The sequence below is a fragment of the Rhinolophus sinicus genome, chromosome 12, assembly GCF_057876585.1.
Source record: "Rhinolophus sinicus isolate RSI-liver-muscle chromosome 12, RSI-T2T, whole genome shotgun sequence".
In the NCBI taxonomy this organism is placed as follows: domain Eukaryota; kingdom Metazoa; phylum Chordata; class Mammalia; order Chiroptera; family Rhinolophidae; genus Rhinolophus; species Rhinolophus sinicus.
In genome coordinates, this window is record NC_142512.1 from 18,408,291 (window position 1) to 18,436,186 (window position 27,896).

The window sequence follows — 27,896 nt, forward strand, 5'->3', positions numbered from 1 at the left end:
GTCTTGCCATTTCTGAGAGGAAGGGGCACGGTTGCCTTTGTGGCTCTTCTAGTTTTCACTAACGAATGAATCGTCTGTGCATAACAGAATGCTATGGGGGAAGTCCATATTTATTTTAGAATAAAAGCTCTAGGCTTAAACCATCTATTGAGCTGAACAGCAAGGGAGTAAGGCTGTGGCAATTAGGGGCCCATGAGCCACCAGCTCATGGGACCATACTCAGCCAGAGACATTTGGATACAAGTTTTCCCATAATCTCTGACGGCCTTTTTCATTGGTTAGTCTTGGCTTTGGAAGCACTGTGTATGGAGGGCAGTATTTCTTCTGAGTGAGTCCGCATACCTATCTTGGACTGAAGGATGTACAGGAGGATAGAGTATAATGAGATATCTTTGAAATTTCTTTGCTTTAGGGAACTCAGAGAGAGGTATAGGGATGGAACAGATGGCTGCTGCCTAGTATGGGGAACCAGGTTACGATGTTTCTGTTTTCTAGGTGATTGACTCTTGTGGCGGGGTCAGCGACTAAAAATGTGGTGTCCCCTTTCTCTGAAGGTCATGTGGTTCCATGGTTATAAACTTTGCAGTTGATCACATTTTTATAAAATTATACATATTACACATACATTCATAAATAGGCTGATGGATATTGATCAAAACTTAATCATGAGTCTCTATGATTGTGGAATTATGAGTGTTTTTAATTTTCTTCTGTTTTCTCTGTATTTTTGTAGTTTTCTGTAATGATCACAAAATTTTTATAATAAGAAATGTATTTTTAGAAATTGTAATGACCAAAAACTATTTGAAGTTAGGTAAAACTAGGTTCTAAGTCTGGTTGTGTTATTTGCTGTATCATGCAAATTACTTAACCACTTCTATATCTGTACTTTCTACATCTAGTGTCTTCTACATAAAAATCAATTAATAAATATTTGTTGAATTAAACCTCACCATAGTATGTTTGCTACTGATTGCCAGCATTTCTCTCCTTCCCTTAAGGGAAGATTCTGTTTGCTCTCTTGAACTTGAATTTCAACCAAAACAACTTTGGTTTTGAGGGCTTACCAACTGTTTTGTTTTCTTTTGACATTACTGATTTTTCTCTCTTCTTTCATTCCAGAAGAACAAACAACCTGAGAATTATGCAGCTATTCTAAAAAATGCCATTATTTTAGCTTCATAAAATGCACAGATCCCTCAACTAGAGTATGCACTCCATGAAGACAAGAGACTATGATATTTTATCAAATCCCTAACAGTGTTCAAGACTGACTTCAAAATTAGGTCCTTAATCAGTGATTGATTGATTAACTTAATCAGGGTCTGGGATTGTATAAAATGAGTTTAGGCATATAAGAAAGTAACAAGCTTTATTTCTTTAAAATCTATGTCTTTCTTGCAGCTAAGTAATTGTGCTCGGTAAAATATTAATGTGCTTTTTAAAAAATTCTTTTAAGACTACCTTATGCGAGCTCGCTCCATGAGGATAAAGCCACCAGAACCCCTTTGTGGTGATAATACTACAATCGCCTGCTTTGAGAAACCAGGATTAAAATCTTAGATATACTTTCCCCCCTTTTTTTTCTTAGCCCCAAACTATGGGGGCCTCTTTCTCCCTCTGAAGATAATAGGAAGCCAGACTTGTAAAGAACTTCCTATTAATTAACTAATGGCTCTTTATCCCACGGATGCTCCTTTCCAGAGGAGGCTGGAACAGCTCCTTCAGCCGTGTGGTACCTGCTGTCAGAGTTTCACCCTTGCTTTGAGGCCCTTAAAGGCAAAGAAAGTTGTATTGGGACGTGGTAGAAAGGCCTCCACATATGTGTGCTATTTCTTTAAAAGAAAGTCTAGCGGAAGTGATGCTGTAGGGAACATCTGCACTGGGGCTGAGTGGAGAGAGCTAGATGCGCTGCAGCTGGTGTAAGGCCCTGGCAGGCTGAGGCGCTGCTGTCTATTGGGGTTTACTTCTGTCTGCATTGAAACATGGCTTGGGAGGGGGTTAGTGGCCTGCTGCCAGCCTCAGTTAGCCTGCCCTTCTCTTTCCTCTTTCCTCCTCACCCCCCACCCCCACCCCCACCCCCACCTCCCCTCCCTCATGCTTTAAAGTCACATTTCCAGGCCAGACGTAGAATTAATCTCTGGGCACTTCACATTGCTGGCAGCTGAAAGCAGGATGTGGGATTTTTTTTTCCTCTCTCTCTCTCTCTCTCTCTCCCTCTCTCTCTTTCTCTCTCTCTCTGCGTCTTGGCTGACTTTTTTACCTCTCGAAGAATTTGGAAGGCCGTGAGATCCCCCCCTCCCCGCCCCCAAGTACTGTGGAGTTTTTCAGCACGCTGATCACCCTGCTGCGGCTTCACCCTAATAGACTTCATATGTTGATGCAGTTGACATCAGTATCAAACTATTTTACATGTGATCTGGTGTATTTCCTGAGGAAATCTGCAAGATATTTATTAAGAACTAATAAAATAAACCTCTCCATGAGTTTTTAGGTAGTTTTCAATTTTTCATGTCTCTCTCGTTTCCTCTTATCAATGAGTTGCTATTTTCTCTCTCTACTCTGACCATTGCAAAAGGAAACAAAAATAAATGTTTTAAACTGTTCCTGAAGGGACAGAGAGAATAGTTCTGCCATGATGTATCAGCCGGGGCTGTATTTTTAGTGCAGCATTGTAGAAACTAAAAATATCCTGTTATAGTGGATCCTTTTTATAGGCCTGTGTGTGTGTGTGTATGTGTGTGTTTATAATGTTGTACGCACAAGTGCCTTTGTGCATCAGCAGCCGCTCTTCCCATTACAGCTGGACTCCATTAGTCCTTGAAAATTAATGTAATCCCAGTTAAGAAAAAAATTAATTACTCTACCAGAGCTGCATTTTATCCAAAGCTAGTGTTAGCTCCCTAGCTGGCAGCTTAGTTTGAGAGACTCCAGGGGCCCATGGAATTGTGGCTTTGGTATCACAGCATTTGCTGCTGTGTTTTTCCCGTTGAGAGCATTCCTCAGTTCTTTAGGGTTAAACATGTGGCATGCAGAGAGTAACTGCAGACCTCTGCCTCGGTGAAATGCCATGTTCCAGTCCGGTCATCCCCAAAAAGGGATGTCTCCACAGGTTTAGCTCACCTGCCATAACAGGGTTTCTTAGCAGGATTCTTTAAGAAAGATATTCTTTGGCAATGGTGTTCTCTGGAGGAGAAATACCGTTTGTCCAAGTCCAAGAGATGCATGGGATTTGCTAGGAGGGTTATTCGTGAACAATTAAGAATGACAGTCCTATTTTCTCCTTACGTTGTGCCTAAGGTTGGACTAGTTTGTTTAATACACACCTTTTATTATAAATGAGTGTGTTGGAGTTGACTGCTGGTTCCTAATCAGACTTCTCAGCACCAGCCCTGGATGAGGGGCTGACTGGCTCAGTGTGTGAGTAACGTTTCCAGCGTTAGTAATCAGCGTTCTGGGGTGGGGTGCAGGGCACAGCCCAGAAGTTGCTGCAGTCGGCCTCACCTTCGTGATACAGCTGTTGTGCAGTTGTCTGCATGTGTTGTTGTTGTTGTTTTTCCTCTTTGGGGGCCTGGATTGGGGTGGAAGGAGAGAGTGGGATAGGTGGGAAGGATGGTTGTCTGTTTCCTTACTGGTCAGACTCTCCAGGCTCTGCTGAGAGCCCAGCCGGGATCCATCAGTCTTGGACTGCAAGTACTTTTTTTCTGCTGAGCTGGGGCGTGGGCAGCATGGCCTGTGTAACTCGTGACAGGCCTCCCCAAATGCCATGATGGCCTGGGTCCGCATGGTACTGCTGAGACCAAAAACAGGGTGAGTGCCCTTTTGTTTCTTTTTGGGCACGGGCTCTGAGACTTGTCTGTGGACCTCATGTTCTCTCCCACTGGTGACTCTAGGTCCTCCCCCAACCCCCTCCCCATCATCCCCTAGCTGACAACTGTTTGAGCCCTCGGCTTCCTGTACTTGATCCCCAGGCAGTGTAGTTTAGTAAAAGTAGTAATTAGGCCTTTTACAAATTTATTTTATTAGTGAAGAGAGTTGGTAGGTAATGGGCTGTAATTCTAACACAGCCAGTTTGGAGATTAATAAAAAATTTAAAAAGAGCAGTTTTTACCAGAGGCAGTGGGCCTGTTATTTCCAGTTCTCAGCTGAGCCGAAATCAGAGCAGCGTGAGACCCATGGCGGGCTGTGCTGCTGGGAGGATGCAGAGCCCGGTCCTTGTTGTTACAGCCCGTGCAGTGCCCGTCCTTGAGGGTGTTTTACGCTGGCATTGGAAAAAAGGAAACCTTGTTTTCCAAGAACTCTGCTCTCTCTCAGCTTGATAAGCATTTAAAAATAAAAGCTGCACAATTGAAATTGGCAGTGCATCCTCATTCTTTTGTCTCTCTGTTTATTTTTTTCCCTCATCCCTCAACATGTGTGCGACAGCCCATGGTTATTACACCCTCAAGAATGATGGCCTGGAACTCAGCAAACTTGCACCAAGGTCTGCCCGCCCTTCCCTGTTTGAAGCTGGCCGAGGCATCAGGGCCTAGCGCTGAGAGGCCTGGTGGATCAGCCTCAGCTGCTCCATCTACAGCAGATTTTCCTTCCCCCCTGAAGCTGCTGCCTGGAATTTCTAGCTCCTCCACAATCCTGATTGTCAACTCGGTCTTTCTTGTTAGTTTTGCAGTTAACTTAATTGATTTGTTTACCTCTCCATTGGAGGAGCTCAAAAAGAAAGTGCCTTGGCACTAATCAGGAACAGTCTTGGCTTTTTAAAAAGATTGTTCTGAGCTAAATTTTTATAATCCTGACCCAAGGAGAAGAAAAACTGCTGTGGCTTAGACTAGGGTGAAGGTAAGCCCTGGTTTGCCCAGGGATAGACCCTGTTTATGAGTTACTAATAGCACGCCCTTTCATTCTCACAAGTATTTCAGTTTAGGAGATCAATTTTAGCATCACCCTAGCTTACATGAATTTAGCACACACAAAAAAAACCCAAAGGAAAAAACCTCACTCACTACAACATGTTAATTCTTTGTCTAGAAATGTAATGGCTTTGTAAGTTAGCGCCAAGCCCTGCCCTAAGCGTTGCATGCAGATTCCACTGGAGTCATGCACATGTGACCTGAGGAGGAATTGCTTTATCTCTGGCGCTGGGAGTGAGGACTGGCCTTCTTGTTTGGGTAGGTCCTGGTAAAGCCAACTTTGAAACACCATGTCACTTGTTTTAGCATTTCTAGTTATCATTGCCTAGTTGGTTGAGTCAGAACCTGGAGTTAGTTTTTGGTGGGGTGTGGTTTCAGGTTTGTAGACTTCCCCGTTGATGGCTGTGAAGGGTTGGTGCCTGATGTAACTGAATAGGGTGTTACTTCAGGTTAGTAGTCCTTGTTTTTGCTTGGCTGGTTGGGCTGAACCTGGTATTACTGTTTCCCAAAGAATATTTTTGGTTTGAAAACTGAAGGTCAGCAGTTCGCAACTGCCGAACTTAAAGCCAACTCTGTGGTTTGTCTTGTGCCACTGGGCCAGCAGCACTGCAGCCCTGATCGATTGATCTGCAACAATATGAGACCACGAACAGCAACTGCCAGACAAAACTTCATCTCACCCCATTTCCCTGTCCAACCTGTCTCTCTGCCCAGATCCCCTTTCTTTTTCCTTGTATGTCTGTCTCACTCTTGGTTATGTATTTCACTTTTTTGGGTCTATCTTTTTCCATCTCCCTGTCTCTTTCCATAACAGTTTTTAATAATGTTTTAGTTAGTTCCAGCCTTTTCCCTGAATGGATCCCATTGGAAAATGCATTTGAAAGGAAACAGTTATACACTTCCCTTCCTTTGAAACTCTGTTGGCACCTTTTCCAGTGCAGTAAACCATACAACATGTTATTTTCAAAGTTTCCAAACACAGACACGCTGGCGTTAAATTTATGAAAAAATATTTTATTCAGCTGTATGGTAACTGTGACTTTCAGAGATGCTGATCAGATTTGAAATTGGTGCTGACTTTAGAAACTCTAACAGGTTTTCAGATCTCTGTGGGAAATACAGCCACATTAGGGAGTCTGCGATATTTTGTGCCTTGGCCTTTGATGGCAGGTTGGGCGGGAGGAGTTGGGACAAGAGATGTAGATGTGGGGATCCCCCCGCCACACCCAGAGGAAAACAGGGAAAGTCAATGAGTCATTGAAGAATATTACATAGCTGTGTTGGGCACAGGAGCAGACGATAAATTCCGTCTATTCACGGAAGGTAAATTCTTTTCTGGCTACGCCAGCCAAGGACTGTAGGTCAAATAACTCCTGCTGTGTGGTATGTCACTTACTTTAGGGTGCCATGGCTAACAGTTTGTTTTCAAAGCGTGATGATGTCGGTACTGTCTATAGTGATTACATCACTCCTCCCCTTTTATACCTGTGGTCTGATGCAAATATATGTATTTATCTATATATATCCCGTATGTCCCCAAAAATAAGACCTAGCCGGACAGTCAGCTCTAATGCATCTTTTGGAGCAAACATTAATTTAAGACCCGGTCTTATTTTACTATAATATAAGACTGGGTCTTATATCACATGATATAATAATATAATATAATGTAATATAATACCGGGTCTTATATTAATTTTTGCGTCAAAAGATGCTTTAGAGCTGATTGTCTGGCTAGGTCTTATTTTCGGGAAAACACTGTCTGTGTGTGTGTGTGCGCGCGCGTGCACGTCTGTTTTGGAATCAGTTTTTTGTTTTTGTTTTTTAATTTTTTATTGGGTAACTGTGTGTTTTTCCAGAACCCATCAGCTCCAAGTTGTTGTATTTCAATCTAGTTGTGGAGGGCTCAGCTCAGCTACAAATTGCCGTGTGGTTTTTTTTTTCAATCTAGTTGCAGGGGGCGCAGCCCACCAATCCCATGCGGGAATTGAACCGGCAACCTTGTTGTCAAGAGCAGGCACTCTAACCAACTGAGCCATTCGCCCGCCCCTCCTGCAGCTCAGTGGCAGCTCAGCTCAAGTAATAGTTACAATCTAGTTGTGGACAGTGCAGCTCACTGGCCCATGTGGGAAGCGAACCGTCAAGCTTGTTACGAGCACGCGCTCTAACCAACTGAGCCAACCAGCCGCCCCGGAATCAGTTTTATCTATTTGAACGTCTGTGGGTTTTGACTGAGGTTTGAATGTGCTCAGTAAGGAATGATCCTTCTCAAGGATCCCAGCTGTTTGTTCAGATAATCCCTGGGAATTCTCTTGAAAGAAGCCTTTTAGAAGGGGGTTTCTTCCAAATTGCTCAAGCAGCTGACCTCTGTCTTGGCTCACTTAGGTTTATGTACTGTGCCATTTCAGCTTTTCTTTGCTGAGCAGCCTAGCAGTGGGTCTACTTTAGGGCATTCAGATGGGTTGTGTGCTTGTCCTCTAAGACAGAAGCTGCTGAAGACAACCCAACAAAAGTTGAGTATCCTGCAGGCCACATATCCCACTCAGTTCAGTTAACGGGTTTATTAAGCATTCGTTGGGTGTTTCTTCTTAGCTTTTTGGGTAGCGTTTGCCTTTGCTGACAGCAGACTTGCTAGAAATGCTTTCAGTGATCATAACTCTGTTTTCTCTCTGTTTTCCCCTTCCTCTCCCGTTTCTTGGGTCTTCCCTTCCTTATCCAGTGTCCTAAATATCAGCACTTAACTAAAGATATTACCTTGGCCTTTTTCTCTTCAGTCTTTCCCCATTGGTGTACTGTAAAATCTCATGGTTTTAACTGTCACCTCTCTGGGTCGTTCCCAAATCTCTTTCCTGCCCAGATCTTTTTCCTGAGCTTTAGCCCACATTTCTAACTTCTTGTTGGACATTTTCACCTGGAATCTCAAGCTTATTAAAAATGGACTCATTGTGTTTTTCACATATTGCAAATCAAGTTCCCCAGGATGCAAACTCTTAAAATGGAGATTTGCACACACACACACACACCCCACCCGGAAGTTGGTTGGGGAATGTTCTCAAGCTCAACCTGAAGGGGCATGTGAAGGAAGCAGGATGGGGCAGAGGGCGAAGTTAAACTGCACTGCACCTGTAACAGAGGCCTTAGCCACTTCTGTGAGGAGCTCTGGAACTGGGCTAACCCTTCAGTGTAGTCCCCAGTTGGGCCAAAGGGGCTGAATCTTTATACCACCTCCTGCCCTCCGTCAACCAGTGAATGGATGAGTTACCCTGGGGGGGCGGGGGGGGGCGGGGGCGTGGCGTTGGGGAGATGGTTTTCTTCAACTGAGAGCAAGTCTGGGAGAGGGATCAGCTGGGATCTATTGCCGCCAACACTCTGAGCAGTTGGGAGAATTAGTGCTTTAGTCCTGGAGGTGATCTGGGCCGGGCACCAAATCACCCGCTGCCCCACCAGAACTGTTCCTGCTACATACAGTATCTGTTATTGGTACCAGTGTCCTCCGTATGTTTCAGCCTCACTGGTTCTATTTTTAAGTTGAGGTATAATTTACATAAAACAATAATGCCCAGATTTTAAATGTTCGATTTGATACATTTTGACAAATGCCAACCCCACTTTTTTCCCTTCTTTACCCTGTATGTAAGGGGTATTTGAAAATAACAAGAACCATCTTGAAATATCTGAAACAAGAAAGGAAATGTATTGCAAGGAATGTGAAGACAAGGATATGGCCAGGCCTGCAGAAGGGATTGGAACCAAGAAAGCCTTCTCTGTTGCTCTGCTTGCTGCGTATTGCTTGCCCCGCTTCCCCCTCCCCTTCTTGGCACATAGTGAGAGTTCAGTAGATAGTAGCTTTAATTACTATATCATTTTTACATACATGTATTTTTACAAATAGCATTATCTCACCCTTTTTAATGGCTATCTGTTCCAATGTATGTATGTCCCATAATTTAAGTAGTCTTCTACGCATGGACATTTAGGTTGTTTGCAGGCTTTTCCTGTCCATACGATGTAGCAGTGAATTTCTTTGTTCATATCATTTCAAACATTATCTCTGAAGATATCTTTCACTTTCTTCTTTGATTTATAGTTAACTACATGCATGAATCCTATTAGATTTCAACTCCTTGAGGGTCCAGTTTATACCTGGTTCATCTTTGAACACTAAGTGCCTAGCACAGGTTATGTAGTAACTGTTTAGTAAAGGCTGACTATGTGAATAAGGAAATGAATTGATCCAGCGCTTAGTGAGGTACTACTCAGAATAGACCAACTCTGGTGACCAGGCACATTGGTAAGTGCTTGGTGTTTACTGGAGTCTGCACTGTACACTCTGTTCTGGTGGGATTTCCAGCCTCGTTGGGAAAGCTTGATGGGTTGTAAATCCTGTGCTTTGAGCCACATGCCTGGTGCATGTTATAGATAGAAATACTTCAAGACCAGAGGAAGGAGGCCTATCAGGCAGCACAGTACAGGCTTAAAAAATATATGTCGGGTCTTGAAGGAAGGACTTAGATAATGGAGAGGAAAGAGGTAGGCTTTCCAGAGTGAGGGTGGAAGAATGGCCATTCAGGGCCACAGAGGCAGGCTTGCTATTTTATTTCTTCCTGGCTGTTGTCATTTACTATCTTGTGGTGGGGGCCCTTTTTAAGAAGCAAGGCAGTGCTCTATAAATAAATCTGTTAGGTCTTTTGAACCAGGCAGAAGCAGATCCATTCTGCCCTCCAAATGCAGGAAATCTCACCAAGAAAATGAAGTTGAACTGGTGCTTAAAAACTGTCTGTTTGGCAGGGGGTGCTAATCTCAGAATTGTAGAGCTTTGTTCTCTGTACCAGGGCCCAAATGGAAATTTAGCTTTTAAATCTCTTTGTTTTATAACATGCTGTTGTACTTTTTGTTTTAGAAATAGCCCCAAAATCTTCATAAATTGAATTTTACAGTTTAGACCATTTCCCTTTCATATCCCTACATCTATGTTTATATATGTATATACTTAATAGCATATATATTTTAATATATCTTTTGGCTTTTTTAAATAAGGATCGTATACAGTGTATGTCATTTTCTCATTTATCTAGGATTTTCTTAAGATTTTAGAATGCTTCAGTCTTTAGTAATCAACTGCATATAGATAGCAGTTGCACTTGGTTTTTCTGACCCTTAATCTCTCTGTCACATACTGAATGTTGGGTAAACAAATGCATTACACATCAGGATTCTCTGCTTAAAGAAACCCTTCATGGATCCTTTTGAAATAAGAATTATCATCTAATGTTATTTTAACTTTTAAAGATTTTCTTAAAGTACTGTATACCTATTAATATAGAAAATATTCCTATATCTATGTTACTGGGAAAGTATTCTTAGATTGTGATACATACATATTTTGTCTCACCACACAGATAACTAGGCTATGATTTCTTGGGTATCTTGTAACAATATGTAGTGTAAGGCTATGTGTTATAAAGACCTTTTCAAGATCATTGTTCTTTTTTCCATACAGTATCACTTGCATAGAGTCCATATTTTAAAAAATTATTTTAGAACTCAGTGCTGAGAAAAGATTTGTTTTTCCTGAGGAACTGATATACTTACTCTTTCCAATAATGACAACTATACAATTATTGGTGTTTCCTTTTTTGCTATGACTACCAGGAAAATCAGAGGCAAATTTTAAGTTCGTTCATGGCAGACGACTAACCCCCGTGATTGACATATTTGTGTTTCCCTGTTTCTTGGTCCTGATTTTCTACATGTACTTTAATGTTATTTCATTGTAGGTGGTTTTTGCCTTAGCTGTCAGAAATCTTTTGTGGAATAGGTATAAAAGAATAAATCTAAATTTTAAAATGTAAATCTAGTTTAAAACAACGTATATAAATTTCAATAAGTATTGTTGACAACTGACCAGTCAGCAAATTGAATACAAATTTGGAAGGGCTGTTACTAAAGGGGATATCCTTTGTAAAGCTTCTAAGTCAGGACTGCTCTTGCCTCGCTCACCGGATTTCTACACCTTCATTGAGTCCTACCCTTCGCACTTTCTTCTTTGGCATAATTGCTTTCTTTAGCTATTATTCTGCTGACCTCTTTTCTGCTTTCAAATGACATGTTACATGGTGGGTGGGGTTGGATGAAGTCATTACTTACTCACCCGAGGTTGGGCATTGATCTTGGATTGTGAAGCTTTGAGGAATTTTTAGGGTAAGTTGCTGGGGCAGAGCCAGATGAATGTGCAGATCTGCGTTTTCACAAGGAATCCACCCAAGAATTATGACTTATCATTAGCCTCATTTTTTAGTACTGACTCTTCAAGATTTGTTTGATGGCTCTAATCTTTGCATTCTAGAAGCTTCTGAGGAGTCCAAGAGATGCTTCCTATCCTGGGTACCTCTTTGTCCTACCTATCTCAAAATTGTTTTTATTTGTTTATTTCTTTGGGTTTTTTGTTTTGTTTTGTTTTGTTTTTTGGCGTTGTTTGCAAATTCTGTCAAACTCTTTAAAAAAAATTCTTCAGGAAGCCATAAAGTGAAAACAAATTGATTTAATCTGTCAATGTGGATGCTGAGCGCTTCTCTGCCCCTCTGCCACCCATATCAAAGGCGCTTTCTGTGAATCAGGATGTCTGCAGGCATTCTCTCTCATTAACTTTTACTTTAAGCCCTAGGTGCTCCTGAAACTTCACACCAGTACAGGCGGGTTTCAAGCTGTTTGTCTGCATCAGCTGCCAAATCTCTGCCTGCTCTATCAGAAGGGATGTAGCTGTATTAATTCCTTCTCACTGTTGCAGTAAAAGCTTCCTTCTAGGTTGGCTAATGGTCCTGCCTCTTAGGAAGCCTCTTTCACTTCTATTCTCCTCTGTAACCTTAAGTAACTTCTGTCACAAGACACCCCACATCTGCTGATGGAATTTCATAGGGACTTACCTGCCTGGTGTAATTGATAAGCTGCCATTCTTGTTTACTCTTCCTTTGATTCCCCCAAATATTGGGAGTAAGGCAAGCTTCCCAAAACTCCTGGCAAGCAATGTAGAAGCAGAAACTCTGTCCTACAAGGTCTACTTGTAACTCTTCCAAATGAGATGCTGGAATGCCAGGCTCTCTTCTGCTGGGCCCCATTCCTGAGGGACTCAGCTGCTGCCAGCATGCCATTTTGTTGGCAGCATCTCTGTTTACCCAAGAGAGGACATGTTTTTTGAATAACCGTGGAATGAGGTAGGAAATTCTGAGTGACAAAAATACCAATCCAGGGACACAGCTAAGATGGAAATGGCTAGAGTGTGTTTTGGCTGGTGATTGGTTGATTGATTGACTGGTAGATTGATTTCCCAGGAAATCTATAGCAGCACCATTTCTAAACTGCATGGGTATTTTTCTGGAAAAAGCTAAGCACTCGTTTGCTGTCTGTCTTGCCAAAATGTATTGATAGAGCTTCCAGGACATTTCTTGAGCCTAGAGTGCCATATAAAGGAGAAGGGAAAGCCAAGCTGTCCTGTGGAGAAGGCCTAGTACTTCTGTAGGTCATTTTCTCACCTGCAGAAGGTCGCAGTTGTGTTGTAGTGCTATAAAGAGCTTTGGAATCAACCAGGTCAAGGATCTGAGTTGTCCACTCAGCCATTTATCATCTGTGTGACCTTGACGAAGAAAGTTAACTTACCCTCTTTGAAGCTTAGTTTCCTTATCTATAAAGTGGAGAATGTCACTACCGGTTTGCAGGATGCAAAACACCTTACCCAGGGCAGTATGTATTAGGCACCCAGTAGATGTCTAGTTTTCTTTATAAAGTTAGCCTCTAATATGAACTCTGAAAATCTGAAATGATGAGTCAGAGTAGCCTTTCGAATATCATTCCTCTTTAAAAAAATTTTTTTTACCAGTTTTATTAAGATAAATTGATGTATTTTAGACAACAAGCATTTAAAGAATACAGTGGTGAATTTTGACATGTATGCATTTGTGAGACCATCGCCACCATGGAGATAGTGAACATATCCTTTACCACCAAAAGTTTCCTTGTGTCCCCTTGTAATCCATTCTTCCCTAACCCTCTCCTCCCAGTCCCCAGGCAACAACTGATCTGCTTCCTGGCACTGTAGATTAGTTTGCGTTTTCTAGGATTGTTCTAACCCCCCTGCTTGTCTGTGTGCCCCATAATGATTTTGACATTCAGCCATTTGTTGAATGATTCGGTAATTTCCTTTTTGTTGCTGAGTAGTCTTCCATTGTATAGATACACCACAGTTTGTCTATTCATTCCCTTGTTGATGGACGTTTGGGTTTTTCCCAGTTTTTAGCCGTTATGAATAAAACTTCCATGAACATTCAGGTGTACGTCTTTGTGTGGACACACGCTTTCATTTCTCGTGGGTAACTAACTTACATTTGGTAAATGTGTGTTTTAACTTCTTAAGAAACTTCACAACTGTTTTCTAAAGTGGTTGTATCATTTTATATTCCCAAAGCAGTGTGTGAGAGTTCCAGTTACTTCGCATCCTCACCAACACTTATTATTCTATGTCTTTTTTATTACAGCCGTCCTAGTGGGTGTGGAGTTGTATTTATGGTTTTGATTTCCCTAATGATTAATAGTGTTGAGCATCTTATCATAAGTGCATGTCGAACATGTACTTATTTGCCATCCATATATCTTCTTTGCTCGTTTTTTTATCTTAAGTTGAAAGGGTTCTTTATATATTCTAGGTTAGAGTCCTTTGTCGGACATGTTTTACAACTGTTGATTCCCAGTTAGAAAATTTTCTCTTTTCATTTTTATCTTTTGAAGAGCAAGTGTTTTTTATTTTAATGAAGTCTATTTCTTTTAAAGTTTGATCTTTACATGTAGATTTATTGGCAAAGGGGCAATTTAACGTGGTATTGCAGCTGATGCTGCCAATTTTTAAAACTTCTTAATACCCATCTGATTAATGGTCCAAAGTAATGCAGCACTGAAAATGCATAAGCAATTTCATTTATGAAGAAAACAGTGCTAAGGCTCATGTTTTAAGCAGTTTTTTTTCCCTGACTGCCCTTGTTTAAAGAATGCACATACCATTGGTTTGAGATTTATACCTTTACTTATTTTTTGAGCAGCAAGAACATGTTTAAACAGCTCACTTAGCTTCTGCAATTCGTTCTTCTTGTCATCTTTCTTCACTTTCTCATCACCTTCACTTTGTGCTGCTTGACATGGATTTTACTGATCCGATGAGTCATAGCCTTGATGATGAAGTTCTCTTGTTTTACTTCTTATTCTTTAGGCAGAAGTTTGGTCTTCAGTGAACTTTCCCTTCTTTTTTTAATTTTCCTTTTGGTTGCCCCTGGCAGTATTTCGCTTAGTCCAGATAAGGACCCCACAGCTGGGCATCTCCAGCAGCTCAGGCCAGGCAGAACAAGATGAGAACAAGGGGCTGCAGCATCTGCACGTAGCCATCAACGAACGGAGAAAGTGTCCCCAAAATGTCTTAAGTAGCCCTTTTCTAAGTAAAAAAGTTTCTGGAATCCTGTGTCAGATCTTTTTGGGGTTTGTTTGTTTGTTACTTGTATTTGTTTACGTATTTTAAACTTCTTATTTTGAAATAATTATAGATTCACAAGAAGTTGTAAAAAAAAATGTACTGGTAGGTCCTGTGCACCCTTCATCCCTCCTTCCATAACTTCAGCGTCCTGCTTAACTTCAGTGCAAAGCGACACCATGCAATTGACATTGGCACGATCCACAGACCTTTATTCAGATTTCACCAGTTATGCATGCGCTTGTGTTTGTGTGTGTAGTTTCAACGCAGTTTTATCACACATGTAGCTTCATGTAACTACTACCACAGTCAAGATGCAGAACTGTTCCCATCACTACAAAGCTGCTCATGCTACCCCGTTAGACCCATCCCTACCCCCTCCCATCCCCAAATCCTAACCTTCCTTCTCCACCTTTATAATTACATCATTTCAAGAACCTTATATATGGGCCGGCCCGGTGGCTTAGTCGGTTGGAGCTCTGTGCTCCTAACTCCAAAGGCTGCCGGTTCGATTCCCACATGGGCCAGTGGGCTCTCCACCACAAGGTTGCCGGTTCAACTCCTCGAGTGTCCTGCAAGGGATGGTGGGCTCTGCCCCCTGCAGCTAAGATTGAACACGGCACCTTGAGCTGAGCTTCCGCTGAGCTCCCAGATAGCTCAGTTGGTTGGAGCGCGTCCTTTCAACCACAAGGTTGCCAGTTCAACTCCCGCAAGGGATGGTGGGCTGTGCCCCCAGCAACTAGCAATGGCAACTGGACCTGGAGCTGAGCTGCGCCCTCCACAACTAAGATTGAAAGGACAACAACTTGACTTGGAAAAAAATCCTGGAAATACACACTGTTCCCCAATAAAGTCCTGTTCCTTTTCCCAATAAAATCTTTAAAAAAAATTTTTTTAAAGATTATATAAATGGGATCATGGAGAAAGTGACCTTTTGAAATTGGCTTTTTCATTCAGCATAATAACTTGACAGTCTATCCCATTACTGCACGTGTCAGTAGTTTTTTTCCTTTTTATGGCTGAGTAGTGTTCCATGGTATGATGTTCCATAGTTTATTTAACCATTCACCCATTGAAGGACATTGAGATGTTTCCAGTTTTAGGCTGTTAGGAATAAATCTGCTATGAACATTTGTGTACAGGTTTTTTGGGGGGTTTTTTTGCAAAAATAAGTTTTCATTTCTCTGGAATAAATGTCCAAGAGTGTAACTGCTAAGTCATATCATATGTGCATTTTTAGTGTTAGAAAAAACTGGCAAACTGTTTTCCTGAGGGCTATACCATTTTACATTCAGATCAGCGATGTATGTGTGATCTAATTTCTCTGCATCCTCACCAGCTTTTTGGTGGTACTAGTTTTTATTTTAGCCATTCTGGTAGATGTTTAGTGATTATCTCATTGCAGTTTTAATTTCCATTTCTCTAATAGCTAATGATAGTGAACATCTTTCCATGTGCTTATATTTCATCTTTGTGGTAAAATGTCTGTTCATATCTTGTGTCTATTTTCTAATTGGATTGTTTGTTTTCTTACTGTTGAGTTTTGAGAGTTCTTTATATAGTCTAAACACTAGTCCTTTGTAAGATGTATAATTTGCAAATATATTTTCCCAGTCTGTAATTTCTCTCTCATCCCCTTACAGAGTCTTTTGCAGAGTTTAAGTTTTTAATTTTTATGAGGTCCAGTGTATCAGTTTTCCTTTTATAGTTTGCACTTTTTTCAAATCTAAGAACTCTTTGCTTAGTCCTATGTCCTAAAGATTTTCTTCTATTATTTTCCTAAAAGTTTTATGATCTTATGTTTTACATCTAAGTCTTTGATCCATTTTCAGGTAAGTATTATATCAGATGTGAGAATTAGGTCAAGGTTCAGTTTTTGTTGTTGTTGTTGTTGTTGTTTTTGCCTGTGGGTATCTAATTGCTCCAGCACCATTTGTTAACAAGGCAATCCTTCTTTCTTTGACTTAACCTTGGGAGGAATGATTCTTCCCACTTTGTTCTTTTTCAAAATTGTTTTAGCTGTTCTAGGTCCTTTGCCTTTTTATATAAACTTTAGAATAAGCTTGTCTTTAGGTACAAAAAAAATTTGCTGAGATTTTGGTAGTTATTTCATTAAGCCTATAGAGATCTATGTGGGGAGAACTGCTATCTGTACAATGTTGAGTCTTCCGATCCATGAACATGGTCTCTCCAGTTATTCTGATTTCTTTCATCAGCATTTTTTAATTTTCAGCATAGGGATCCTATACATATTTTGTTAGTTCTATACCTAAGTATTTCATTTTATTTGGCATTATTGTGAATGGTATTGTGTTTTAAGTTTTGGTTTCCACATAGTTGGTATCTCAGAGCTTTTGTGTGGTTGGAGTAGTCTGAGGTTTTCGTGTTCATAGCAAAGGAGAACGGAGCAATTGGAGATTGAAGCTTGAATCGCAGGGATTTGAAAGCTAGGTATAAAAACTGTGGATACAAGAGCAGTCAGTCTCGAATTCAAATCCCAGCTCTTACACCTCCTGGCTCTGTGACCTTGCGCAAGTCATTTAACTTCTCTGAGTCTGTTTCCTCAACTCTCAGAAAGGGAGACTAATACTCCTTTGCAAATCATTTGTAAAGCTTTAAGATAACATGTAACTGTTTTGTGCCTAATGCAGGTCTCAGTGTATGTTGATCATCATTTCTGGCCACAGTAGAATCATGTTGTTTATGGTTAAGATTCACAAATGAGAGAGGCAAGTATACCTACCGTTATAAACAACAGACGTTTCTTGAACCCCTTCATGGTGCTAATTTTCAAGGACATGAAGCCTTGACATAGCTCTTTTCCTTAAGGGGCTTATAATTTTGTTGGGAAACATGTTACATGTATAAAAATTCAAGGAGAAGGTTATCACTTGTTAAGTTCCAAATGCATGGGGCAGACAGTGGGTACATCAAAGAACTTTCTCTTCCTGGGTTTTGTTTGCCCTTTTGTACCCTGTTTAGTGAGGTGGCTTCTGGATGTTGTTGATGAGAGAATGTGTGAGGGTGGGAGGGGGTGTGTACAGCTTTAGGGGAAGGGAATCATGTGGGAATATGTAATTAATTTTTATACTTTCCCCAGTAAACCATCGACCCTTTTTATGATGTCATGAGGGATTCCTTAATTTTGCAGCTGCTTCCTGATTACGTCAGAGAGGAGCCTCTCACCCCACAGCCTGGAGCTGCACTCATACAAGAATTAGAAACAAATGAAGTGCTGAATATCTAATGGCTTCCACAGGGAGAGCCAGTTCAGACTTCCCAGGCCTCCTTATGCAAGGTCTTCCTCGAGTATTTCTGACCCCCTGAAGTGTCTTTGTTCTGGAAAGACAGGACTGGCCCTGAGCCAAGTGGGCAGGAGCCTGGGGACTCCTTGATGCATACCTCCCTCCCTCCAGGTGTTCTGCAGTCCCAAGTTTCTGCCCATTTCCTGAATCTTGTTTGGTGGGTATTACCCTTCTGGAGGTCTCAGGATGCTGTGCAACCTGCCGAGATTAGCAGTGAGAGTCTTTGACCTATTCCAGTTCACCCCTTACCTCCCCCACCTCATCTCCACCTTCTTTTGATTTTCTTTCTGTGGCCTTTCTGACATCTGTGCACTCCTTTCCCATCCTTCTTCCACCTCTTGTAAGAAAGATGTTACATTTATTTGCTATTCTAAGCTTTATGAAGTACTCTACATGTAATTTCTCTTAATTCAAACAAGTTCATGCCCTCTTAGCTTCCCACCTGATCTCTGTCCCTGCTACCTTTTTCTAGTTACCCTAATCTGTCCTAAATGCTTTAACTGGATTAATCTTCATGAAATCCCTCTGCTTCGTTCAGAAACCTTGAGCCGAGTGCCTTCCTCACTGCCTGTGCAGTCCAGTCTGTCTCCCTTGCCGTGGCACCACAGGCCCTGTGCTTTGCAGTCCCCGTACAGAGCAGGCTGAGCACAGTGCTTGCCATCAGGGAACATGTTTGGTGTGTCCCCACCTGCTGCCTCCTGAATACACACAGTCCCTCCTTTATCCTGCCCATCCCATCATTACCTTAGGCGGCCCTGCTCAGAAGTGCTCTCTTTCACGAAACCTCTGATAGACACTAGCTGGGAATGGTTTCCTTTCCCTCTGGTGACAGAAAGCATCTTCCTTCCATCTTCCTTATGGCATGTAAGGCATTGTCATGAATTACAGTTATTTGGGTATCTATTCTTTCTGTCTTCCTCATTCGATTATCATCTTCTCATGGACAGGATCCTATTTTCCTTTATATCCTCCACAGTTGGGCACTCAAATAAATATTTCTGGAAATAATGGGAGCAATCACTTTGTTAGGAGGTTGGGATTTCCTTTGCTCCACATCTGCCCACTAAAAGTTAAGAGTTTTACAATCCTAGAAAATCCAAAGGGAGTAGCAGGCATGACAGTAGGGACTCTTAGGTAAGAGCGTTACCCTTCACATGCCTCTGTCTTGTCTCAGCTGTACCCTGTTTGGGGGTATGTCGTGGCTTGCCTTCCACTCAGCCTGTGTTCTGCCTTTGTGCACAAACAATTTGTTTGGGAGTATTGATGCTTGATTCTTCTGACTCATTTATTCTCCTCAGGGAAGGAAATTATGTCCTGATGGCATGGGCATCTCTGTTTTTGCTCTGAGATTTTGTCTGGTTCCTGTACAATGACTGCCTCCTCCACCTTCTCTTCAGCCAGCAGCTGCCACAGAGCACTCTGGCTCACACAGCAGCAGTCGAAAGGCCTCTCACTGCCCACTTCCTGTAGACAAGGAGGTCCGGGTGGGCTGCTGAGGAGCTGTGCCAGCCCTGTGTCTGACTGGTGACTGACTCATGAGAAAAGCAGTCTTATGTCTGAACGATAAGAGCCAACAAATCGCCTCCAGGTGGTGTTAGTTTGGAGGTGACTGACCATTCATTTCCTCCCTTTGGGAGGAGCCGGTGGGGAGGGAATCAGTGAATAAGTGGTCTTGCCTGCATTTTTCTCCAGCTATTAGTGAAGCAGCCAGGCAAATAGTTGGTTGGTTCTCTCTGCTGGAATGACTGGAGGACCCCAGTGCCCTCTGAATCCCGTCTGCTGCTGTCAGGGTATCAGACTTATGTGTCATCCATCCTGTGTCTTCCCTTCATTACTCTTCTCCTCTTGCCAGGAAGCTGGCTGTGTGCACCCGGGGAACTCTGCTTGTTCCATTACTGCCAGATGTGTGTGTGTGTGTGTGTGTGTGTATTTTTTTTCTTTTTTTGACCGGCCAGACCTCATCCCTACTGATACTGATTTCCTCCAAATCTCTCCCTGACCCAGGAGTTGATCAGAAGCGATGGTTCTGAACCATTGTCCCTTGGCTGGGCTTAAAGTGTCCAAGCAGGTGGGCCTGCCTCTCCCCTCCTCTTCCCTCTCCACCCCTCCTGCCTCACTCCCATTTCCTGCAGGAGGATGCTTTGCCATCCTGGAGCCGTCAAGCACAGCTTTGCTTTGGCAGCACCGTCGCACACACACTGGTGGGAGAGGGGACGTGTTTATCACTTTTCCTGGAGATTATCTGTTTAAGCACTTCTCTGACAGTTACAATAACAAGGGCAGTGTGTTGTGTTTCCCAGCAGAAGGACACTTGCTGTTGAAAGATGTATAGCACTAATTAGAAATACATAACATCCGGCCACATGGCAGCCTTCTCCCGGCCGCTCCATTTCCTGATTTCATACAACTTTGACGACAGTTGGTTTATGTTTTCCATGAATATGTTCTCAGAAAAATGAGAAAGTCTCCCTGTTACATAGGAGCAAGAAGAGTATTTCAGCCTGAGCAGGTATTTGGCCGCAGGAATAGTGGGAGCCATGGTCACCTGCCCATCTGAGAGCATGTGGGAAAGGGCACAACCAAGTTCAGACCTCAGGTGACTTTCTTGGTAAGAAATATTTCCATCTGACTTCCGTAGCCAGAACCATCCCCCTAAACCCTTGAGCAAACCTGCTTTTGGAAAGAAGGGGAAAGGCTGTCTCACAATGTTAATGAGTTCCTCAGCTCATGTCAGCCTCCTGCTACCTGACACAAAGCCAGAGGAACCCAGGCAAATACCAAGGCAAACAATGCTTTTTCCTCCCCCACCCACATCATTTGTTGGCCTGGCCCAGCCCTACTCCAGGGATATATATGGGCATTCATCAGACTGGGCCCCGTTTCCCAGGTCTAGCCCCAAAGTGGGTGGACTCTGGGAACCTGGATACGGTTTTCCTATTTACTTGTAAAAAGTGAATACTTTTCAAAGAATGGCATCATATGGCTTCTAGCCCACAGAAGCACGCGTGAGGGGAAGAGCATCTCCTGAAGCTACTGTAGCACTTAAGATATTTCTTATTGGAGGCACTGGGTCTTTGTTGCCATGGTTACGTGGTTAAATAACTATTTTTTTTCACCTGATTGAAATGTCCCACAGTTATAGGGACCCTGATTTATTTGTAGCCGTGTTCTCCACAGTACCCAGCATAGGGTTGCACATTGTAGATGCACAGGATATGCTTGTGGTACCGTGGAGCCATGGAGAAGAAGGGCAGGCCTTCCAGAAAGGACTCCATATGAAGTGGTCATTCAGAGGGCTGTCTGAAACCTAGGCGTTCTGACCCCCACAGAGCTGAGGTATTGCCACCCACTTGATCAGAGCAGTAAAACTTAGTGGTTTGTACCTCCCCATCAGTCGGACCAGACACCCATCAGGGAGTGCTCTCAGGCCATTCTGAGAAGGTGAGAGGTGGAAAAAGGGCTGAGGTGATCTAACCATGGCCAAAAACCAGCTGTCATGAAGCTGCCTTTCAGCTGCTCCTCTGAGAGGCCACTGAGCTCTTCTAGACCTAACAGCAAAGAGGCGCCAGTTGTTCCCCCACCTGGTCCCCAGGCTCTATTGCAGGAGGCTTAAAAAAGGAGCCAGCCTGGACTCCCCAGAGGCCACAGGTATCATTGTTCTTAAGCAGTTCATGCTTCGCTTTGAGCCCTAGCCCCCACTTTGAATTCTAAGAAATAGTCTAGCCAGAGATTGCTATATGTCATAAAAACAGAAATGGGCTTGGTGAAAGTAATTTCCCCGCCCCATCTTGTCCAGGCCAATAAGTGTCTTGTTGTAGCTTTGGGCTTCTCGATATACCAGTCTCTTGGAGCAAACACCCATTTCTTCTAAGGGCCTTCTGTGTGCAGGTAACTTCTACCTAAGATGCCTAATTGATGAGGGGACACCAGTGTGTACTCGGTGTGTCACCCACCAGGACGTAGCCTCCACTTGTCCTATCACAGCCTCCTCTGTTCCAGACTTATTCCTTCATTGCAGGCTATGTTGGCAGTTAGAGGCAGGCTGCTGGCACTGCTTGGCAGGGGCCTGGGCTGAGTTGGGATGGTACAGACAGTGCTGCCGCCTATCGAAGGGGTGGAGGGGAGACGTTGGCAACTTTTCTTGGGATGATTTACACATCTTCCCTTTCCTACTTTCCATCCTCCTTCCTCTTGGTTCTTAGATGCTTGTTTTCTGTCTCTAACAGAGTTTCAGGGCCTTACCAGAAGAATGAGAGTGGTGATCTAGTCTAATCACATGGATTGTTACCACTTCCTCACTGCCTGCCGCAGTTGAGTTGGAGAGTTAGAGGGTGACATTCGGAACCAGTGGGCATCTGGAAGGCTGGTGGGAAAGCCACAATAGAAGGTGCTATTCATATGTTGGGACCTTCTGAGCAGTAGCCTGCTCCTTCTCACTCCCATGGCTTTCTAAAGTGGTTTGGGGCTGGCTTTGTATACTCCAATCATGTTTGCGCCTGTGGTGAAGATGGTTAGGAATAAATGTGGTTGTGTAGTATCTCCTGGAGTAGAGACCTCAGTTAGGCCCATTGACAAAACTAGTGTCAGTGGAGACTGAGGGAAGAGGGCTCCCCCTTGACTGTCAAGGTTAAAATGCAGTCAGGGACAGAGAGCACAACATGTGGCTAATTATCCTTTTAACACTCAGAGATTTGAGAGTTCTCCTGTATTACAGAGGGAATTAACAGATTAGCTGCTGCCAGAGTAAGTGAGCCTGGCCCCTGATTTCATCTCCTGCGTGTATTGGGTGTCTCCTCCTCTGAGGTTGCAGGTTGGACTGCTGCCTTCTGTTTGTCACTGACTCCTCTCAAGTCTGGAGGAAGTGGCTCCCAGGGAGGGGCACTGACAAGGAGAAGGTGAGGCAGCGGTTTCGGGGTGCACATGTAGCTTTTGCCAAATAAGAGCTCTGGCCAGCACCACGGTGGGTCCTTTCACTGACCTGCAGCCAGAAGGAAGTTAGCCAGGCTGAGAAAGTAAGGAGGCAAGGGTGCTAGTATTAGGAGCCAGATTCATTGCGTAGCCCTAGGAGAAAGAATTTGTGAAAATAAACACTAACACGATTAAGTGCTTGTTGTATACCATGCACTGTCCTATATAATAGTAACTCATTCAGTGAAAATAGATTATTTATAAGTGTCATATGTGTTCTCCTAGGAGAGGAACACAGAGGAGGTTAGGATGGAACCAAAGGATGGTGATTCAAGAAGATACTCTTAACATTTGTATTTTTCTGTTCTTAATTGGTGATTGTACTCCTGCTATCTCTACATTAGAGAAACTGAATTAATTAAATATGAGTTCTTGTTACTATGGCTCCACATTATCAGTAGCTAACTGAAACAGAGAGCCTGCAGCTCCAGCTCAGACAGCACAGCTTGGAGTAACGTGCTGTGGAAGTGATGTGATGCAGAAGGTACACAGTTGATTCCTCTAATAATGTTACCATACACCAGGCATCGGGGTAAGTGCTCTGCGTGCGTTACTGTATTTGGCCCTACGACTATCCTTCGAGAGAGGGAACGTTACTCCCCGCAGTCTAAAGTGAGGAAAAGGAGCTCAGTGAAGTGACCAAGGGTGTGACTTAGGCCAGGAAGAGTAGCCCTGGGCCCCCCAGCGTACTGATGCAGTGTCATTTGCCTCTCCACAGACTGCTTCTCGGAGGAGTGTCGCTCTGTGATCCAAGAGCAAGCCGCAGCCCTGGGCTTGGCCATGTTTTCTCTCCTGGTGCAGCGCTGTACCCACTTACTTAAGGAGTCTGCCAAAGGTAAGCAGATGAGGGCCCCCCTGACTGGCTGGCCTTCCAGCTGCCTCGGCCCTATCCCGACAAGCTCAGAATGTCACGCTACTCTCGGTGTCTTCATCTTCCACTCTCCACTTCCCAATCTACCCTCTTCCTTTGGTCCACCTAACTAATCCCACCTCCTCTTGCAGTCTGATTACCTCTGGGGCCCTCTTTCCTCCTTGTGGAACTATTCCTTCCCTCTTTTCTCCTTTCGTAGTTGGCATTTTTTCTGTATCTATGAGCTGCTGCATGTTCCTGCCACTTTTAAAAAACAGAAAAATGAGTTTCCCTTTTTGTTCATCATGGATGTTTTGGTTTCTCCCCTCTATATACCCCCCTTTGTCTGGTACCTGGTGGGTGTTATAACCGCTGTGGACCAGCTATCTTGGGAGACTCACTGGACCAGAGCAGGGGCTATTTTGATCCCTTGGGTTGAGCAGTGTCTTATGTCCTTCAAGGCTGCCCTTAGAATTCCAAGCCTGATTGCTGAGCTGTGTAAGGCAGGGCTGGGCTGAAGATTGCACCTTCCTTTCAGCTCCTGGATCAGTATTGGTGAATAGTGAAGGCCCTCTTCATCCTCTTGCCACATCAGCTTTGTGAATGCCTCCAGCCTCTGCAGCTGCCTTTTTGGGGAGGGAGGGTCGCGGTAACTTTTAATTTTGAAACAATTTCAAATTTATAGAAAAGTTACAAGAACTATACAAAGAACTCTTTCGTACCCTTCACCCAGATTCCCCAGTTGTTAACATTTGACCATATTTGATTCAAGTTGTCTCTCTTTTTACACACACACTAGACTTACACTTACTATTTTACTTCTGAACCATTTGATTGTAAGTTGCGTACATGGTAGCCCTTTAGCCCCAAATACTTGACTGTGTATTTCCTAATAACAAGGACATTCTCTTACATGACACTACAGTTATCAAATTCAGGAAACCAACACTGATATAGTACTATTATTGAATCTACAGACCTTACTCAGTTTGTACCAATTGTCCTAAAAAAGATGTTTTTGTCTGGTCTAGGATCTACTCCAGGATCACACTTTGCATTTAGATGTCACGTCTCTTTAGTCTCCTTCAATCTGGAGTGGTTTCTCCATCTTTCTTTGTGCTTTACGACCTTGACATTTTTAAGTGTACAGGCCATTTATTTTGTAGAATGTCCCACAATTTGGGTTTCTCTGATCAATTTCCTCATGATTAAATTCAGGTTATGCAGCTGTGGCAGGAACTCTGGTGCCATCTCAGTACTGTGCGGAAAGAAAGCTAAAAGGGGTTGCTAGAGGCCAGAGTAGCAACTTCAGCCAGGCCACAGGTGGAGCAGAAACAGCTGTCTGCAGGGGCAGACCCAGTGCACTGGTTCTCTCTTTGTCCTGCTTTTCAGAATCCTCTTAGGTGCTGGCACTTGTCCTTCGCTTCGGGGCCCAGCTTTCCTGTCGACTTGGTCTCCCTTCCCTCAGAGCTTGCTGCCGTCCCAGCGCCCCAGGCCTCACTCGGGGGCCACAGCAGACATAGGCCCAGTTCTCACCCTTTGCCTCTGCAGCTCAGCTGTCCTCTCCTGAGGACGGGGATGACCAAGATGACATCAAGGTGTCTTCCTTCGTCCCGGACCTGAAGGAACTGCTCCCCAGCGTGAAAGTCTGGTCAGACTGGATGCTCGGCTACCCACACACCTGGAATCCTCCGCCCACATCCCTGGACCTGCCCTCACAGTGAGTCAGCTGCTCATTCCTTCAGCGCTGCCGCTGGCCTTGGCCCTCCTGCGTTCCCGCAGCTCCCTCCCCGTCCTCCTCTTCATTTCCTCTCCTCCACAGCCCCTTGTTTCTCTCTTTCCTCCTCATTTGAACTTTGTTTTTCCCCTTCTCTGAACACTTTCCTTGTCCCTTGATGTTGAAGGTTGTTTTTGCCTGTTCTCTGGTTTGTTCCTCCTCCTCTCTCAGTCTCTTTTTCTCTCCCTAGCGTGCTCTGTTTTGTTCTTTTTTCTTGCTCTTGTTCTCTCATTCACTTATATTGTTCATGTTCACTGTTTCTGCGCTGCCTTTTGACTCTGGATGTATATTAATGTGTGTGAGAGAGACTTTGTCTGTTTCTCTCCCCCCAAAACCCCTAAAACTTGTGGTTTATCTCTATGCATCTTTCAGGCTACTTCTCTCTGCTTCTCGTGCTGTCTTGCGCCCTCTGTCTCCTTGCCTTCCTCCCTCGCACGCACCACGTTGTAGTGTGTGGGGAGTGGGGAGCTCATGCACCTCTTTCCTCATTCACTTCTTTCCCTGTCTCTGTGTTTCAGTGTGGTGTCTGTCCAAGCATTTGTTGGTGTGGCGTGTGTTGGGCTAGGGTACTAGTGTGTATGCCTAGGAGTATCTATGTAGATCTGTTTGCGTGTTTGTGTGACTTTTTTCTTTCTTTTTTTAATCATGGTAAAAATATATATATAACAAAATTTGCCGTCTTACCCATTTTAAGTGTACGGTTCAGTGGCACTTTACATTCACATTGTTGCACAACCACATGCGGCTGCTTCTTGTGTGTATCTGTGGTGCACTGTATCTGTGTGTGTGCTTATTTGGGTCTGGTTGTCTCTGTGTATCTGTCTGTATTTGAGTGTGAGGGTCTGTGTTTCTGTCTCTGGGGGTCTGTCCACCGAAGGGTCTTTCATTTGGACCTGTCCATGCCTGTCGTGTATGTGTCCATAGGCTGTGTTCGTACCTGTCTCTGTCTGTCCTTGACTGTGTGGGTCTATGTGTGGGGTTCATGTGTCCCCATGAGGGGTCTGTTGCAATGTGTGTCTGTGTCTCTATGTCTCTGTGCCCGTATCCATGTCCGTCTGTGTCTGTGTCTGATGCTGGGCCCATGTCAGCCCATGTCTGCTTTGGTCCTTTCCATGTCTCTGTGTGTGTCTGTGTCCTATGGGAGTGTGTGTTTGTATGTGTGCCTTAATGTCTATGTCCAAGACCGCCTGTGTCTATGTTTGTCCATGACTGGGTCTCTCATTTGGAGGGGGGACTTCTGTGTGTGAGGGTCTGCCTGTACCCACCTGCCTCTCCCTGCTGCACCTGTGTCTCTTGCCTGCCTCACCTGTTGCCTTCTTGCCTCTGCCTACCCCTCCTGCCTGGCCCTGCCTGCCTGCCTCTGTCTGCCTCTGCTGTGTTTGTGTGTGTCTATACCAGGGAACGGCGAACTATGGCCCATGAGCCACAAATGGTTTACGTGTTTTTAATGGTTGGGGAAAAAAACTTTAAAAAGAATATTTCATTACTTGTGGAAATGATATGAAAGTCCGATTTCGGTGTTCGTGAAGTCGCATTGGAACAGAGCCATACTTATTTGTTCGTGCTTTGTTTGTGGTTGCTTTCACACCGCACCAAAGAGGAGTCGTAGTGGCGATAGAGACTTTATGGTCTACAAAGCTAAATATTTACTGTTTAGCCCATTACAGAAAAAGTTTGCCAACTCCTGATCTATATCCATGTTCCCATGTGTCCCATTCTTCTCTGTGTTAGTGTCACGGTGTGTGTGTTCATGTTTGCACAGTAGCGTCTTAATGTATTTGCATGTAGGTGCCCCTTTCTGGTCAATTCTGTTGACTGTTCAACTCTCTCCCTCCCTCTTCCTTTCGCTCTCTCTCTTCCTATCTCCGTCTCTCTCTTGGATTCTCTGTGTCTCTCTGTCTTTGCCTCTCTGCTTCTCCTTTCCTTCTACTTTTCTCCCCTCCCTCCCTCTTCCGTTCTCTGTATTGTGGTCTCTGGCAGGTACAGTGCACGCAGAGCTCCTTTCGGCTCTGTGTTGGGTATATGTACGTGTGTTTGGTAACAAGCGTCCATACCCAGCATCTCATCATTCTTCTCTAGTGCTCCTCTGGGAGGGGGAAAACACTGGAGAATACAGTATGAAGACCTAGGCTCCTGCAGACGGCACTTCTTGAGAGTGCAGAGGGGTGCTTCTCTGGGCTGGGGCCTAGTCATGTGAGCCCTGGACTTGGGAGTGCCCCACAGAGGGAATGTTACAGCAGAGATTTCTGGCCAGCAATTACTGAGCTTTCTTGTTCGTCACCCCAAGATGTGCCCCTGGACTGTTTGGCCCTCTTTCCCTCCCCCCCCTCTCCCCCCGGCTCTAACTCGAACCGTGTGAGAGATGTTCACAGCATCAAACAGTTCTCTGCATCCTCCTCTGTAAACTCTCCTAGGTTTCCAAAATGCACTCCAGGCTGAGGCCTGATGAGCCAGGGTTGAGCCCTGAGTAGGCAGCTGGGGCCACACAAAGGAACTGACAGATCTTCTGGCTAGGGGTCAGCTGTTTCCCACCATGTTCCCCAAAGAGTTAACATGTACAGCTTCAAACTTTTCAGGCCGT

General features: G+C 43.9%; 1 protein-coding gene across 3 annotated transcripts in view; it reads left to right on the forward strand.

Moving 5' to 3' along the window:
• SMG6 (SMG6 nonsense mediated mRNA decay factor) overlaps positions 1–27,896 on the forward strand; it is a 189,164-nt gene that overhangs the window by 62,963 nt on the left and 98,305 nt on the right. For all 3 annotated transcript variants that reach the window (XM_019755458.3, XM_019755460.3, XM_019755461.3), the window contains exons 11-12: positions 23,407–23,523; positions 25,090–25,258. In XM_019755458.3, coding sequence (XP_019611017.2) covers positions 23,407–23,523; positions 25,090–25,258 — 286 coding nt within the window. The remainder of the gene's footprint in view (positions 1–23,406; positions 23,524–25,089; positions 25,259–27,896) is intronic.